Source organism: Festucalex cinctus, chromosome 14, assembly GCF_051991245.1.
Source record: "Festucalex cinctus isolate MCC-2025b chromosome 14, RoL_Fcin_1.0, whole genome shotgun sequence".
NCBI classification, from domain to species: Eukaryota; Metazoa; Chordata; class Actinopteri; order Syngnathiformes; family Syngnathidae; genus Festucalex; species Festucalex cinctus.
The window spans coordinates 1,759,332-1,778,218 of record NC_135424.1 but is presented as its reverse complement, the minus strand read 5'-3'; the positions used below and the strand labels follow the sequence as shown (position 1 = coordinate 1,778,218).

General features: G+C 39.1%; 1 protein-coding gene across 2 annotated transcripts in view; it reads left to right on the top strand.

Moving 5' to 3' along the window:
- Window positions 1-18,887, top strand: part of camkmt (calmodulin-lysine N-methyltransferase) — a 104,720-nt gene that overhangs the window by 56,770 nt on the left and 29,063 nt on the right. For both annotated transcript variants that reach the window (XM_077495084.1, XM_077495085.1), the window contains exons 4-6: window positions 13,769-13,829; window positions 15,466-15,517; window positions 17,637-17,700. In XM_077495084.1, the coding sequence (XP_077351210.1) occupies window positions 13,769-13,829; window positions 15,466-15,517; window positions 17,637-17,700 (177 nt within the window). The remainder of the gene's footprint in view (window positions 1-13,768; window positions 13,830-15,465; window positions 15,518-17,636; window positions 17,701-18,887) is intronic.

Below are 18,887 nucleotides of genomic sequence, written 5' to 3'. Positions count from 1 at the left end.
TTTTTTTTTAATATCTTTAAACTGAGTCAAATGCCATTTTTAGCATATGTCGCGGGCCACTAAAAAAAATGGACGGCGGGCCGCAAATGGCCCCCCGGCCGTAGTTTGGACACCCCTGACTTAAGTCCTCCCCTTCTTATTCTTTGGCTCTCCTGGCAGGGTGTCCGACTTGTTCTCGTAATGCGGTTGAGTTGAGCTTGGAACCTTCCCTTATAACGCCACTTAATTCCCCGCAAGGTGGATCCAGGAGGGGGTCTTGGGTAACAGTCGGCGGAGGAGTAACAAAAGGTCGCATCGCGGCCGTTCACCCGGTGCGATAATGGCGCCGATTGTCGAGGGCGCGCGGTCGCCCAAGAGACGCCCGGGATAATGCAACGGAACGCCACCTAATATCAGCGGCTGCCGCAGATCGAGGCGACTTTCCGCGGCGCCGCGCGGCCGAGCATCAACTCGCGTTTGTCGCGCTGACATCATCTCGGCCCGTCAAACGGTCGAAGTTGCTCTTTGAAGCGGTGTTGAACTCATTCACTCGCCGCCATTTTCACATTTCGCAATCCCGTTCGCTCCCGGCTGTTTTACTGGATTTTGACTGATTTTGCAAGGCCCACAGAATATTGTGTTTAATTGCTATAAAAGCACGGAACCTATCAAAAAAAAAGATTAGTCTTATCAGAAAAAATGTTTCTGTTTCCATTCTGCAGCAGTTAGCATTAAAAGAGAGCTAAGTTTCATCAGTTTTCACAAATATATTTAAAATTCAAAGTAATTTAGCTTTTTTTCTAGATGGCCCTGGTTGATCTCCTTTGGTCTGCTGCCACCTGCTGGCCGTTTGTGTAATAACTACCATTTCTGCAACCGTTCTTTGCAGTTGAGAGGTTGCATCTGTATGCTTTAGCATAAAAAAACGTATAAATACGTCTTTGGGACACTTAAAACATTAAAAAAAACGTATTTACACGTTATTGGGAGCAAATGAGTTAATGGTCTTTTGGAAAAATTTCATATCTTTCAGTGTCAAGAGAAGAACTCAATCTTGTCTTTAGAGGTGCACCGATCACAATTCTCCGGGCCATCGCCGATAACTGATCTTTTAAAATTCTAAATTTACAAAACAATTTATCACTATCCGCCATTTTGGTTGTTTACTTTCGCCTCAACGCTTTCAGGTCGGAACTGGGGAAAACCGACCCGGATGTATCCGACATCCGACCACCCTCGAATGCAGCATTCAATCTAGTTCATAAACAAAATTGAGAGGAAAATGATTCGGAATTTTGTAAAATCTTGTCTCTGCTAATCTGTCGCAGTGACACGCCCCCTTGCAAATCCGCAAACACACGGCACAGACAGGAGGTGAAAAAGTAAATTATGGTTCTAATGTGACGTTACTCCAACGGCTATAACGTTTCCAGCAATCATGTTAATCCGACCGCTAACTAATGCTGGCTAGCTAATTTACAAGTGGCCACTTGTTGATATACTGAAATTATATGAGAGTAAATTTGATACGAAATGTTCAACATTATCTGCTGATATATATATATATATATATATATATATATATATATATATATATATATATATATATAAAGGGGGGGGGGGGCAAAATGATTGACTAAAATACTAAAAAATTTTATTGACTAAAATTAGACAAACTTGTGCTTTTCTTGTCCTAAAACAAAGACAAAAATGCCAGATTTATAGTTGACGAAAAATGAACTAAATAAAAACGGGCCAACTCATAAAAACTAACACTGATTGAAACTGGACTAAAACAGACAAAATTTTAAAAATGACTTCAAAAAAAAAAGAAAAAAAAGAAAAAAAGAACACTTTGAGTGACAGTTGAGGCCACAACTCGTCCGAATGCAGCTGCGCCGCCGGCTCGTAATCACAAAAAGCGCGCGTTAAGTGGCTTACAAGAAGGAAAGCGGAGTGACAATGAAAGCGGGCAAGCAAGGGGGAGAAGGTGAGGCGAGGCGAGGCGAGGAAGAGGAGGATTAAGGCAGAGGAAGGTGACAGCGCGTAGGGTGACATCGCTGCGAGGTTCGCGCTCCAAAACGGAGTGCTCAAAATCATTTCAGCTCCGATAAAGCTCCCAAGCGCCCGGGGATGGAAAACCCCCCACCACCACCCCCACCACCCACAAACCTCCCTCATCTGCCTCTCCGGTGAAACGCCAGCGCAACTGGCGGCCTTAAGGCAGAACTACCCCACCCCTCCCCTCCCCTCCCCACTTTCTTGTGAATAGAAGAACACACACACACACACACATGCCAAGATTGTTTGTGCCGCTTGGCTAAAGAGCGAGGATGCAGATCCGAAACCCCCCCCCCCCCCCCGTCTCTCGTTTCCCTCCTAACATCAGCAAATGAAAAAACTGCCAACTAGGGATAGACCGATTATCGGCTGGGCCGATTATCGGCGCCGATATTAAGCATTTTGAGAAATATCGGCATCGGCCATTTTGAAGAATCGTATGGCCGATAATAGATCCTTTTTTATTTTTTTATTTTTTTAAGTGTTAACTTCAGGGAACTAATTTAAATGTAAATGTTTAAAAAAAAGTTTTTATTTTCATTTTTGTCGACCCTGGAAACTCTGTGCACCTTCTGTTTTTGATTGAAATTAAAACTAAGATAAGTAAAAATTTAATACTTTGGATATTTGGAAATTTTGGAAGACTTATTTTTTGTAGAAAATAATTGTTTTGTTTTTATTTAACTTTTGAAAACATGCTACTGCGCCTGGGAGATCCCAGAACTTGTCTATTGACTAAGATTTTTTTTGGGGGGGAACCCTTAAAAATATTTTACTAACCCTAAAAGTTGCTCAATATACATGTGCTTAAAAATTAAAAAAAAAAAAGAAAAAAGAAAAAAGATAAGAGCTGGAGTTTGTATTTTTTCCAAATTTGATGTCCCTTTTTAGTGAAAATGAATATCGGCTCCAAATATCGGTTATCGGCATCCTTCACTACTAATAATTGGTATCGGTATCGGGCCCGAAAAAAACCTTATCGGTCTATCTCTACTGCCAACAACATCAGGCAGACGCATCAAATATGATAAGTTTAGCACAACAATGTAAAGAGACGTAAACATGACATTCTAAATGAGTTCACTTGATGCGACGATAGATACAGTGGCTATAAAAGGCCTTTTCACGCTGCACTTAGCAATGCGCAGTGTGCCATAGACGGAAATGGTCATGACGTTGTGATGTGAGTTTGATGGAAATGAGTTCATGGAAATGAACAAAATAGCTAAAACTAAAATTGAAAAAACAAAAAAATAAAAACAAAAACAACAACAACCTTTTTTGTTAACAAAATAAAAAACAAAAACCCCCAAAACAAAACAAACTGTAAATATGCCGGTAATTATTGTGAAAATTGCCTTCGTTTTAGTCTTTATGAATTAATTTAATACATGTTGAGTTGTGCATTTGATTTGTGGATGGATGGTGGAATTTAAAGTGTCTTAGGGATATTTGTGTCGAATTATCGTGTTTTTAAAATATTGCACACAGGCCATACACATTTTCTAAACAACTAAAACTACGTCGCCATTTTTGGAGAAAAACAAAAAAAACCTGGGTAATTAAAACAAAGTGGCCCTGAAAACCAATTAAAACTAAATAAATGTTAAGATGATAATAATAATAATAATAATAATAATAATAAAACAAAAAAAAACTCAAAACAAATAAAAAGTAACTATAATTCCAAAACTAACCCTTACTTCCTGCTTGGCTACTGCACAAGCAATTTCCAGATATGGGCACGCCCCAAAAAAGAAAAACAAAAAAGAAAAAAAAACAAAAAACCCTATGGGTAATTAAAACAAAGTGGCCCTGAAAACCAATTAAAACTAAATAAATGTTAAAAAAACAAAAAAAAAAAAAAAAAAAACAAGCAATTTCCAAATATGGGCACGCACCAAGAAAACCCAAGTGCAGTGTGAAAAGGCCTAAAATCCGCACACCACCGCACGTCAAATCAAATCAGACCAAAGATAAACCATTTCAAACATTTTATGAATGTGGCCAATAGGTGGGCGGCTTGCTAACTTCCTGTTGCTAGGCTAACGCTAGCCGTAACAGTGACAGCGTCAAAGTCTGGCAATTATACTTGCTGTCATAAAATTGCCAGGAATTCTATATTAGGCCTACCTCCTTATTTCTGCAGTTATCCAATCACGATCAAAGGATTCCGGTAACATTTGTTTTTTTTTTTTGTTTTTTTTTTCCTTTCCAATTTGCAGTTTGATAGCAATTAAATCTGGTTGCCCCGTGCGTGTTTCTCCTGATCGTTTTCCTCGCGCTTGACTCGCGTCACACCACCGCTCGTCTTCACTTGCAGTCATGAACGTGCGGCGGGCAAAGTGGCGAGGGCGCGATGATGGCTCGGGTGTAACTTTAAGCTGCACTTAAAATTCAGTAACGCCTATTTGGAAGGTACTCAGTGTTAGCACCTTTCCAAACAGTGGTTGGAGAAAGAAAGAAAGAAATGAAATCAAATGACTTAGAACGGCACTCAGACGTCTGCCAAGGCCAAAAGGATCGTCAAATTGTACACCTTCACACTCACACCTCCTCCATATCACAACTGTGCAGATCCAGTTTTTTTTCCCCCCCACTTTCGCTGTATTATATACGATAGAATAATATTTACTAAGTAATTCCTTGAAATTAACATGCATTGTATAACAGCTACAGTACTGTAAAGTCCTGTGAATAACACCGTGTATAATATGCCCTCAATAAATAACGTATAAATGCTTTTAAATCCACGTTCAAAACGATGTCTTGCACGTTCCACTTTAAAAAAATAAAATAATTTTATTTCACTATTTCAATTTGTTTAAAACTGTACGTGACTTTAAATGTACTTTTAATTACCGTATATTAATCATATTGAGTTATGCTGTGTATGAATAATAAATTTGAAAAAAAAAATAGTGATTCTGTTTAGTTTTTTTTAAATACAACTACTAGGTACAACTTTTAGGCAATGTTTAAAATGTTTTCTTTCCCTTTTTTTATTTTTTTATTAAGCCCTTTCTATTTTTTTTGTGAAAAAATTATGTTATTCACTGAATTTTTACAGAAAACACATTTTATTTTACAGTGAAAAAACCCCCATAATAAATAAAATAAATAAATAAATAAATAAATAAATGTTAAAAAATCAAATTACAAACTTGGACTAGAAAATAAATGTTATTTTACAGGACCAAATATAATAATAAATAAATATACAAATAAACAAATAAATAAATAGTTGTTTTTTTTTTTAACTCAATTTAAAAACTTACACCTAAATAAATGTTAGGGGGGAAAAAAGTTCTTGTAGTTTAGACACAAATGTATTGAACGTCAAAGTTCAATACGAAGGAGTTGTATTGAGCCTGTACTTCTTTCACGGACCACTAGATGGAGCCCTGCCTACCCACTATTGGTTTTCATACCACACTTTTGAGAATCACTGTAAAATGGAGAAAATGTGAGTACGTATTGTTATAACCAGAGTTTTACCGCTTTATATCAGCCCATTACATCGTGTTTACTTTACTCACCGATATTGAGTACGGATACCTCTCGTGCTCATGATACTGTAAATAAAATTTGCAAAACACAATGAAAATTGTAAACGAAGACCTTGAATATTCGCGGTTATACAGCGCCAACTACTGCAGCGGAGGACTTACAGATGAGTTTTTCTCGTGGCTGGTATCGGCAGCCTCCAGGAGAATCTGATACCTTAAACTAAGGCCAGCATCGACTCGATATGGATACCAGGTTTTTTATTTTTTATTTTTTTTTGTTGATTTCTTGACCGCCAGTCAGACAGACAGGTGTGTGGCAAGCCACTTTGGTCCTAGCCGGCATTTTGCTGAACGATAAGTAAGCTATCAGAGGAAGGGGATAAATCGCAGAGTAAAGATTGGCGGCCCCCCCCCCACCTCGGAGGGGTTTGGGGGGGTTAGGTGCCACAATGCAGCCGCGGCGGGCAGATAGCCCCCTGCTCTCATTATACTGGGCCTAATCCAAAAGGCTGTTTACTCAGAGAGGGAGCGACGAGAGAGCGGTCGCGCTTATCGAAGCGGCGCACGGTCCTCCAAGAGTGTGCGGCGAGCGAGCGCGTCAAAATGAACCAATTCCAATGGAGAAAAAAAAAAAAAAGGGATCAGCGCCGCCTCCCAGGCACTCGCTGTCGGCCGCAGTGTCGATGCTTATCGCCCAAGCCCCGCTCCTCTCCGGCGAAAAGGCGGCGGCGGCGGGGCTATCTGGGCCGCCTGTTTGCGCCGGCGGCTCATAATTGCTCCCCATTGTTGCTTTTATTAATAATATGTCTCGCCTAATAGGCATTAAAAGCGCATACGCGCATGGCGAGGGACACCCGACGGAACTTGGTGGCGTGCTTTCAGGATGGCGGCACAAAATGATTCACTTTATCCAGGATTTAGTCTCTGGAGTTGTCGCTGTGTACTATAGGTGCAAAAAAACTCATCAGTTATCAAATTCATCGAGAACTATTTTGAGAATCAGTTAATGATTTTTGAGTCGTTCAACTTGGCCAAATTCTCAGAATTCCGAAGTAATTGAATAATAATAACTAGAAAAATTTCTACGGAAATTTTGGATGTGACTGCTGACTCTTGCAAGGTGGAAAGCGGCACTGAACAGTTTGCCAAATCCTGTTGAAATTAAGTCACTTCCTGTTGAAATCAGGTCACTTCCTGTTGATTTTAGGCCACTTCCGGGTCACTTCCTGTTGATTTTAGGTCATTACGGGTAGGTCACTTCTGGGTCACTTCCTGTTGAAATCAGGCCGCTTCCGGGTCACTTCCTATTGAAATCAAGTCACTTCCTGTTGAAATCAGGTCACTTTCTGTTGATTTTAAGCCACTTCCGGGTCACTTCCTATTGAAATCAGGTCACTTCCCAGTCACTTCCTATTGAAATCAAGTCACGTCCTGTTGAAATCAGGTCACTTCCTGTTGATTTTAGGCCACTTCCGGGTCACTTCCTGTTGATTTTAGGTCATTACGGGTAGGTCACTTCTGGGTCACTTCCTGTTGAAATCAGGCCGCTTCCGGGTCACTTCCTATTGAAATCAAGTCACTTCCTGTTGAAATCAAGTCACTTCCTGTTGATTTTAAGCCACTTCCGGGTCACTTCCTGTTGAAATCAGGTCACTTCCCAGTCACTTCCTATTGAAATCAAGTCACATCCTGTTGAAATCAGGTCACTTCCTGTTTATTTTAGGCCACTTCCGGGTCACTTCCTGTTGATTTTAGGTCATTACGGGTAGGTCACTTCTGGGTCACTTCCTGTTGAAATCAGGTCACTCCCGTGTCACTTCCTGTTGAAATCAGGTCACTTCCGGGTCACTTCCTATTGAAATCAAGTCACTTCCTGTTGAAATCAGGCCACTTCCGGTCGATTTTAGGCCACTTCCGGGTCACTTCCTGTTGATTTCAGGTCATTACGGGTAGGTCACTTCTGGGTCACTTCCTATGAAATCAGGTCGCTTCCGGGTCACTTCCTATTGAAATCAAGTCACTTGCTGTTGAAATCAGGTCACTTCCTGTTGATTTTAAGCCACTTACGGGTCACTTCCTGTTGAAATCAGGTCACTTCCCAGTCACTTCCTATTGAAATCAAGTCACGTCCTGTTGAAATCAGGTCACTTCCTGTTTATTTTAGGCCACTTCCGGGTCACTTCCTGTTTATTTCAGGTCATTACGGGTAGGTCACTTCTGGGCCACTTCCTGTTGAAATCAGGTTGCTTCCGGGTCACTTCCTGTTGAAATCAGGTCGCTTCCGGGTCACTTCCTGTTGAAATCAGGTCACTTCCAGGTCACTTCCTATTGACATCAAGTCACGTCCTGTTGAAATCAGATCACTTGCTGTTGATTTTAGGCCACTTACGGGTCACTTCCTGTTGAGATCAAGTCACTTCCTCATGAAATCAGGTCACTTCCGGGTCACTTCCTGTTGAAATCAAGTCAGTTCCTGTTGAAATCAGGTCACTTCCTGTTGATTTTAGGCCACTTCTTGGTCACTTCCTGTTGAAATCAGGTCACTTCCCGGTCACTTCCTATTGAAATCAAGTCACGTCGTGTTGAAATCAGGTCACTTCCTGTTGATTTTAGGCCACTTATGGGTCACTTCCTGTTGAGATCAAGTTACTTCCTCTTGAAATCAGGTCACTTCCGGCTAACTTCTTATTGAAATCAAGTCACTTCCTGTTGAAATCAGGTCACTTCCTGTTGAAATCAGGTCACTTCCTGGTCACTTCCTATTGAAATCAAGTCACTTCCTTTTCAAATCGTGGGTTGGGTGGTGGTTTGGGGGGGGCGTGTCATGATGTTTGATGTGATCAGTTGCTATGCAGTTTCACTGTCCCTTATGATGTTGTCAGTTGCCATGCGGTTGCTATGGTACGTATGAGTCACCATTTAGTTTTTTGTAGCCACTCTAATTTTGTCATATAGTGCTTTATTCTGTCATACAGATTTTTTTATTTTTTTATTTTTTTTAACCTCCGCGCAACACAAGCGGCGGACGGTCCTGCGAAGTGCGCATCGCCCCCGCGAGGTAATCCCGGCCTGCAACTAAAGTAGCCGTGTGAGAGGACAGATTGTCAGTTGATCATGGCCGTCCGAGAGCCTTATCCCTTATTGGATCGGCCCATGGAGGAGGCTTAGGAATTATCTGAGGCCTCGCTTAATGTGGAGGCGGATGAGCGCCGGGGGAGTCGCGCGGCCCCCGAGACACACACGTATGATTGTGTGCGTGTGCGCGCAAAGCAACATCACAACACACTTAACCTCATCTTGACATCATCTCGGCCCCCGTGTCCACGTTTGGTCGTCCAATCGGCGTCCTGGTCCTGGAAAGGCCCCTCCCCTTCCTCGTCGTTTCTCATCATGTTTTGTTTACTCCACAATTGACTTGCAACGTGCGTTTCTCGTTATCGTCAAGTTATTTTCCCTCAGCCGCTTTTTAATTTAATTTTACATTTTTTATTATTATTTTTTTTAAGCAACTTCTTAATTATTGATTTGTGTTTAGGCAGCCGTTTAATATAATAATTCAGTTGTGATTTATTTTACTAACAAGCACTGATGATCGTGTTGTATTTTATAATTACATTAATTTTTTTTAATTTCATTTTTCATTTGATTTTTAATCTATTTTTTATTTTATAGTCTATCTTTTCTTTTTTTAACCCAATTTTACAAACATTACCGTCTGTCTGATCATGTTTTAATTAAATTAAATGTAAAATGTAATTTAATAAATATAATAATAATTAAAGGGACACTTGACTCATTGAGCCATTTTCAACTGTCAAAATTTTTATTCGGGATGTCATGTGATTGGAAATCGGGCCCGATAACGTGGTTGCGGACTCGAATAACTGTGTGAGGTTACTTTTTCTTTCTTTTTTTTGTATTTATTTATTTATCCGAATACTTTTGATTAAAGCTGGAGTTATGCAACATTTGTGAAAAATAAAATAAATCAAATTAAAATCCCAATTTACAATAGAAATATCTCTCACATGAACATTTTGAACATAAATTTTACACCGTGAGGAGCCCAAGTAAGTCAGGCTAGAAAAGTACGAAATCTTTTGTTGTTGTTGTTGTTGTTGTTGTGGCGAACGTCCAACGCAAAGCGCCGTCGACTTCAAGTGGCTTAACTTAACTCCCGAGTTATTTGCGGCGCTCGTCCCCTAAATTTGTACCTGGATCCCCTTCGCTTAGCGGGCTAATTCCCTCGGCTGAGAGGACGTCTGGGTTACCGGGTTACCTCTTGTGCATCAATCAGCGCAAGATGACGCGAGGCTTGCTTGTGATTAGCCGACAGCTAGCTAGCGAGCTAGCTAGCGAGCGAGCGTCAGATTAGCCAAGATGTCAAATCCTGTGGAGTTTCCTGGGGGGGTGAGCGGCGGGTCAGCAGGCCGTGAACGGATGATCGCTTTTGGGAACATGTTCTTTCTCGGAGTCCGCTTTGGTTATTTAAAGCGGCACCTTGAGTTACGAGCACTTACCAGCTGTTTGAGCTATGAGTTGTCGCTAGCTTGAATTCTCTGCCTTTGTGTTTTTATATATATATATATATATATATATATATATATATATATATATATATATATATATACAGACACGTCCCTGTTAAAATTGTATTTTACAATTTTAATTTTGCGCAGAATTTCACGTTACTTCTTGTTAAAGATTAGCTAGCTCTTAATATGAAAAAAATAAATGCACTGAGCTGTCACCGTCTTACGAACGCAACCAGGCCACCTAGTGGCAGAAAAATGACCTCGACACAAATCAATATCAACACTTGTTAACTCAATTTTATGAATTATGAAAATACTGTATTCAGTGACTAAAAGATGCAGCCGTATTTCTATTTAACTTTTTTTCTACTTTATATTGAAAGTATGAAAATTTTGAAAAATATTGTGCATTTTATTGCTCATTTATAAAATTTGCGCTTCATCGTCAGTTAACTACTGAAGTCATGCGATTAATTCTGATTAATAATTTTAATTGCCTGACTCTCTCTCTCTATATATATATATATATATATATATATATATTGAGATTAATAATGGTGACATTTCTTCTAGTCAGCTAACAAAATGTGTTTGAACTTCTCGTGACTTTTATTGTTATGTTTGCGCCATTTCTCAATTAAAACTCGCAACTTCATTAATCCCCCACATATACTTTTCAATCTATATAACTGGACCGCCACACACACACACACACACACGCGCACGCACACGCGAGCGCACTTTTTCCTCATCTCGTAATTGAAGGTGAGAAATAATTTCATTATCCGCAGCAAAGAGTAATCTGCTCTCGACTCCTGATCCCTTCATTTCCTGCCGAGCACCTCGCTCTACCTGGGAGGTGAACGCGCACACGCACACGCACAGTTCGCCATCACCCCCATCGGGCTATTAATGTTATTGGAGTGCGGGATTAAGCGTCAGATTGACATATGCTTGACAAAAGGCTTTTTGCGACTTAGCGGGGGGAAAAGCGAGCGTCCGGCCGATTTGTCGCCGTGACGCGTTAGCGTGTCGTCGAGGACGTGACGTTGGTCTGCCGGGAGTCACGGCGACGACGCATGAAAGGGGACGGGCGGGGCTGTCAATTTCAGGGTTCAGAGGTCAAAGTCCGTTTCACCGACTCTTTGTCAAGGACGAACCGGCACGTGTCCATTTCGAGCCGGTTAAGATTTATAAGTCATACAGAACAAGAGTGAATTGTGCCTGTGAGGAACTTGAGCTCATAATAACTCGTACATTTTTATTTTTGTTTATTGGTGGAGATTTTTTATTTATTTATTTATTTATTTTTAAATTAGTTTTTTACTGTTTCCACTCGGGCTGTGCAATTACGTAATCGAAATTCAATTACCATTTCAATTATTACACTCCACAATTACAAAATCAGCATAATTGTAAAAAACAAAAACAAAAAACCATATGTATTATTATTACTAATTTTAACATTTTAAAAAGAACTAATTTAATACATTTTGTTTTATCCAAAAGGAACTTAAATAATTTCAAAGACTTCTAATTGAGCCATTTTCAGTAGTTAAAAAAAGTGAATATTTTGTCGATAATTAATCTGGTGACTTCATTATTTTTCATGTACAGTTAATACCTTTAAAAAGTATTTGTTCTACTTGCTGTCGACTGATGATGACATCACCTGTGCATTCATGGCCAAACCCAGAAAACAGCTGAGCCATGATTATTTATATATATATATATATATATATATATATATATATATATATATATATATATATATATATATGCCAAAAAGAAGAAAGTTTTGAGCAACCCTCAAAAACAACATTAAAAAAAAAAAATGTCACCGTCTTGAAGCCGTACATAACTCATCTTGACACTCTCTCGATGCGCACGTCTCCTTTGCCTGTCAGTGTGTGTATGTGTGTTTTTCTAATGACGGGAAAGGCATATTTGGACACTTTATCAATCGGCGTTATTAAATCCTGCTTGCTCCAGCTAATCTTGGCAAGCAGGAGCTCGTGAGCGAGGGTGACACACAAACACAAACGCGCACACGCGGGTGATGATGTCGGGGCCCCCGCGACTTGAAGAGCGAGCGTTTGTAAGCCGCTTATTATATTGACCAGCAGCTCCTTCTCCCTCGCTCGCTCCTTTTTTTTTTTTTTTTTTTTTTGCTCTCTTCTTCTTCATTCTCTCACTTTTCCACCAATGTTGTTGTCATCCTCACTCGTGTTCACTTTGTCGACCATTTTTAAAGGTAGTCTCAGTTTTAGTCCACTTTCAGGCACGCTTGTTCGTTTTTTTTTATCACAGTTTGTCAACCTCATCCCATTTTTATTTAAGTCTATTTTTAGTCGGCTATAAAACTAGCGATCACCGATCTTCCAAAATGAAGGAAATCGGGGCCGATAAAATCGGCCAGTCGATCGATCGATCCGTGCACCCCGAGACTTATGAGCTTAGTTTTATTATTATCATCATCATCATCATCATTATTATTATAATTATTATTATTATTATTATTATTTATTTTATTTTGTATTTATAGATTTTATTACATATATATTATATATTTACATTATTTTTATTTTTTAATTATTTATGGATTTTATTATTTATTTTATTTGTATTTATTATTATATTAATATTAATATATAATAATTATATAATTAAATTATGATTTTTTTTATTTATTTATTGATTTAATTATTTATTTTATTTGCAATTAATATTTATTTATATTAGATTATTATTATATGATGAGGTTTTTGATAGATTATCGTGGATTTATGACCTAACCAATATATCGATAATCGTGGTATTGTCATATCGTTTTTTTTTTTTTTTTTTAACCTTTCACCGTGAATCCACCTTCGTCTGCCTCCATGTTTTTGTGCCGTGTCACATGACAGATTAGCAGAGATGAGATTTTACGAAATCATAAACAATTTTTTGTGTTGATCAACTAAAATGTCCACAAGATTTCAGTCCATTTTTTTTTTTTTTTTTTTATGAAGTGAAGGACATTTTCGTCTCGTCTTCATTCGTCGACCAAAATGCAAAATGATTTAGTCCCGCTTATTGTTTACTAATGAGGATTTTTAGTCTCGTCTCGTCTCGTTTTAGTCCGGCGAAAAAATGTGCGTTGACAAAATAATTTTTGTTACAACTTCACGCACAAACACGCCGATGACAAAGCGGCGGCGGCGGCAGAGCGGCGGCGCCTCCTTCAAAAGCCAGAAAAGCTGAAGTTTTATTCAAATGAATGTTTTCGCTTCTTCCGCTGCCAAGGAGCGACACGGCGGGCCCGAGCATCCGAGCGTGCGCGTTACATGCACGGCAGAAGGAGAAGGAAGGGCTGACGGCGGCTGATAAGCCAGATCGGCCTGCATGCCGCGATTATCACCCGGTGGACCTCCTGTCACGCGCACGCACACACAATGAGGGCAGGAGTCTGTTTTGAGGATTTCGAACAGACGGACGGACGGACGGACGGACGGAGGAATAAGACTTGGATGACAAGGCAAAGGTTGGAAGCCACCAAAGAAGCGGGGCCGGGCCAAACCGACGACGCGTCCGGTCGGCTCGTTCTGATTGGACGTTTGCTGAGAAGGCGTCTGATTGGCTGCACGAAAGAAGTTAACCCTTTGCTGACATTCCCCCCCCCCCCGTTTTGTGCCTTCTCAGGTGTGTGGCCGTCAGAGGAGGTCATGGCTCATTATTGCCTGCGCAACCGGCGCATGTTCACGTAAGTTCGCCGTTAAAACTGGAGTGTAAGTTTGGAAGGAATCCACAAATAGTCTCATCGATTAATTGGCTGGTGAATGGAATCGGTTGCTGACTTTTCCTAATTTTTTTTTTTTTTAATGGAATTAAAACATTGCAACATAAGACAAACATATTTTCATTCCAATTTCTCCTTTCCCCCCCAAAAAATGGACACAAAAAAAAATTGCCGATTGTTGCCGATTTATTTATTTTTTTTCCATTCTTGAACGAAAACGTGAGGACAAAATACAGTATCGTAAAACAGTGATCTGCATATAATTCACATTTGTTGTTGTAAACATTAAAAGAATACTTGCCTCATTGAGCCATTTTCAGACTTAGACTTAGACTTAGATTTGACTTTATTGATCCCTTTGGGATGGCCCCCTCTGGGAAATTTACATGTCCAGCAGCAATGAGAACAGATAATAAAATAAAAAATAATTCAATCAATCAATCAATCAATAAGGTTATTACACCAGAGATAGAATTAATAGTAATAATAATAATAATAATAATAATAAAATAAAAAGTAAAAATTAAATCAATCAATAAATAAGGTTATTACACCAGAGATCAAATTAATAATAATAATAATAATAATAATAATAATAAAATAAAAAAGTAAAAATTCAATCAATCAATAAATATGGTTATTACACCAGAGATTGAATTAATAATAATAATAATAATAAAATAAAAAGTAAAAATTAAATCAATAAATAAATAAGGTTATTACACCAGAGATCAAATTAATTATAATAATAATAATAATAATAATAATAAAATAAAAAAGTAAAAATTAAATCAATCAATAAATATGGTTATTACACCAGAGATTGAATTAAAAATAATAATAATAAAATAAAAAATATAACGACCAATCATAGCTCAGTTTACTGACCAAACCCAGAAAACAGGTGAGCCAGGATTGGCCGTTTCCTACTTCCTCAGCACAGGTGATGTCATCATCAGTCGACAGTAAGTAGAAAAATTGAGTTTTTAAAGGTATTAATTGTACATGAAAAATAATGACGTTACCACATTAATTTTTGACAAAATGTTCACTTTTTTTTTTTTACTGCTGAAAATGGCTCAAAGAATCAAGTATCACTTTAATAGTTAATTACTTTGTAATTTTCATGTAATTTATCTTTCGATTTCCTTCACAAGCAGTCAAGTCAAGTTTACTTATATAGCGCTTTCAAACATTTAATGAAGTGCAATGATTTCTGAGTAAAAACAATGTACAAAAAAAAAATAATAATAATCTAATAAAAAAAAAATATTTTTCCTGCAAATCACCCATTTTGATTTCCACTGACGGCGGAACCTTTTGATTTCCTGTTTTAAAATTCAAGAGGCAGGTGGAGGCTCAGGAGGTGGGGGGGCAAAGAGGCCGATTGATTATCGGGCAGCGGAATGAAGGTCGCTGAGAGCAAAAAAAAAAAAAAAAATGAAGGCGGCTGGGATGAAAGTGGACGAGGCCTAAGATGGTGGGGAAGGCCGGATGAAAGGAGGAGAAAAAAAAAAAAAGCGCTTGTCAAACTGACAAATTTTTATTTTATTTTATTTTTTGCAACAAAGTGAACGTCTTCCCTTGTGTGTCCTCTCAGGGGCGCCGTTTGTGAGTTAGGAGGAGGGATGACCTGCCTGGCTGGACTCATGGTAAGCGAGACGCACGCACAAACATTTTGCAGGGAAAATGGCCGTTCTTGCTCATGAAATGGACTCTCGCAGATCAATTAAAAAAAAAAAGCAATAATAATTATAATAATAATAATAATAATAATAATGAAAACTAAACTAAAATATATATAATAAAATAAAAAAAAACTAATTAAAAAAAAAAACTTGCTAAAAACTAATTACATTGAAGAAGAAAAATATTTTGAGCGTAGTTCAGTTGCGAGTTGCAAATGGAAGACGGTCTGCGTTGCGCAAGATGACATCAACATCATCTCGCCGGGGTCTTGACCACTCCCACACACGTTGACACGCACAGGCTTTATTAGCCGGGGTCTTACCGGCCCCTGCGCATCGCAAAATGTCGCTGTCCCATCGATCCGCCGCACGTGAGGAAGCCTTTTTTTTTTTTTTTTTTTTTTAATCTCCCGCCAGTCGATATTTTGGCGTGTTTTGACATTGCTGGCTGGAGATGGAATCCGTCATTCACACGTCGTCGTCTCCTCAGCCCTCCAAAGTGTTCGTTTCATCTTTTTTTTGAAGGGTCATGTGATCAATTTGTTCGTTACTCTTTTTTTTTTTTTTCGTGTATTTTTCCGAGATTTGGCGCCATTGCGCACTCGCCGAACACTCGTCAAAAAAAAAAAAGATGGGCATCCGTCAATGGCGGGCTGCTTGATTTCACATGGCACTGCAGCAGGCTCCGCCTCTTAACAGTACGTGCATGTACAAAGACGTTAAATCAGGGTCTGACAATTCTTAGATTTTTTGCTCTTTTTATTTCCACTTATATTTATTTTTGGGGATAGAGTTTTCAAATTATACTTTTTTTTATTTTTTTATATCCATTTTTATTTTCACTTTTAACTCATTCACTCGCCGCCATTTTAACATTTCGCATTCCCGTTCGCTCCCGGCTGTTTAACTGGATTTTGTCTGATTTTGCAAGGCACAGAGAATATTGTGTTCAATTGCTATAAAAAAAACAAAAGAAAGATGAAAGTCTGAAATCAGGAAAAAAAAGTATGTTTCTAACTTTTTCCGTTTTGCAGCAATTAGCATTAGAAGAGAGCTAAGTTTCATCAGTTTTCACAAATCTGTTTCAAATTGTAAGTAATTGAGCTTTTTTTTCTACATGGCCCTGGTTGATCTCCTTTGCTCTGCTGCCACCTGCTGGCCGTTTTTTGTAATAACTACCATTTCTGCAAACGTTCTTTGCAGTTGCGAGGCTGCATCAAAGCCTTCTGTATGCTCTCGCATAAAAAAAAAGAAAAGAACGTATAAATACGTCTTTGGGATACTTAGAACATTAAAAAAACGTATTTATACGTCATTGGGAGCAAATGAGTTATTCATTTATTTATTGATTTATTTAGTCATTTTATTTATTTGGAATGTTGGCAGTTTTTGGTCGCATCCCCACAACGCGCCTCACGTCTGACTTTTCTTTTCTTGTGTCCGCTGACAGATAAAACCGCCTCGGCTTTGTATGCATGCGAAGCCACACACACACACAAAAAAAGTGACAGCCTGACACAAAAAAAAAAAGTGAGTGATGTATTCAAAAACCAGAAGAGAATGCCAAAAGGGCTGATAGTTAAGCACACGCCTCTTTTATCTCCATCTGTCACACACACACACATACTTCCCCCCCCCCACCTCGACGTCTCTCGCAAGCCCGCCGCAAAGTTACGTGAAGGGCATCAGGCAGGCCCGGCGAGCCGAGCGCGGAGTGACAGCGGGCGGCGAACGGGAGCGATGGCTCGGCCCGATAAACAAGCCGGCGTCAAATGAAAAAGGGCTCAGCGCTTTGCCATCATCATCATCATCATCGTCGTCATCATCCCCCTGTCACAATGCAATTACCCAACAGAGTGATAGCAAGATAGCAGAACCCCCCCCACCCTACCGCAAGCCACAATGATAAAAGTATTGACTGATTTGATTGAATGATTAAAATAATGCAGAGGTAGAAATGGGCTGAAGATAGAAAAAGGAGGGCGGGCGCTACGTCGCACGTTCTCTCGTGCAAGAGCGCCGACGTCCCCCCCCCCCCACCCCCTCACACCCTCAATCATCTTTTTTTTTTGTTTTGTTTCAGGTCGCCGTTTGTGCTGACGCCGAGGAAGTGGTGCTATCGGACGGCAACGAAAAGTGCATTCAAAGTATCCTTTCGTCAAGCTGGGAAGCTTCGCGACTTGCTTCGGTATTTCACGACGAAAGCGTCAACGCCGGCGATCTTTAGGTGTAATTGGCGTCGTCAAAAAAAAATAATAAATAAAAAATAAAAATACATTGTTGTGTACATTGCATATGCAAACATCACGATACGATATTATCACGATATTGCGGGGGCGTTGGCGATACAAGAAAGGTCACAATATTGTAAATAAAAAAGTGAGCACTTACTAAAACAAATAAAAATAAAAAAAACAAAACAAACAATATTCTGCTTTTGTACATTACAGCAATTCATATAAACAACCTACAATCTCTAAAAATACTTAATATTGAGTAGGGATGTAACGATATCCAAACATCACGATACGATATGAAGGTCACGATACGATAATTATCACGATATTGTGGGGGAGTTGGCGATATTTGAAAAAAGATCACATTGTAAAAAAAAAGAGAGCTCACACTATGTGTACATAACAGCAATGCATATAAACCAGCTACAATCTCTCATAACAATATTGAGGCACTTACTTGGGAATGCAAGCACACATTGATCGCTTCACAAGCAAATTCGGTTCCCCTTCATCTGAGATTTTAAACATAGAAGGCCAAAACGTCCCTAATGAAAATTAAATTGCACTATTAAACTAGCCACTAGAGGGTGCAGGAACTGCACAAATGGAAATAAACCTGACTTTTTTTTTTTTTTTTTAACAGATGTGTTCCTTTTAAATATTGTGAACATGACGACGACGATATTGCGGCAGTTTTAATATCACGATATTGCCCTTATCGTGACATCCCTAATATTGAGGCACTTACTTGCTAATGCAAGCACACATTGAATTCCTCCATATATTGACTCGGTTCACAAGTATATTCGGTGCCACTTCATTCGCGTGGATTTGAAACATAAAAGGGCCAAAACATGCCTTGTCAAAATTAAACTAAACTTAAATAAATAAATAAATAAATAAATTAAAAAAAATCTAGCCACCAGAGGGTGCTAGAGCTGCACAAATATTGTGGCAGTTTTAATATCGCGACATCACGACATTGCCGTTATCGTTACATCCCTATTCACCGCCGTGATTTTTATTTATTTTTTTCTCGCCGGCCTTTCCCACCAACTGGAGTCTCCTGTATCGTTCCTGTTCCCTTTCCCCTCTGT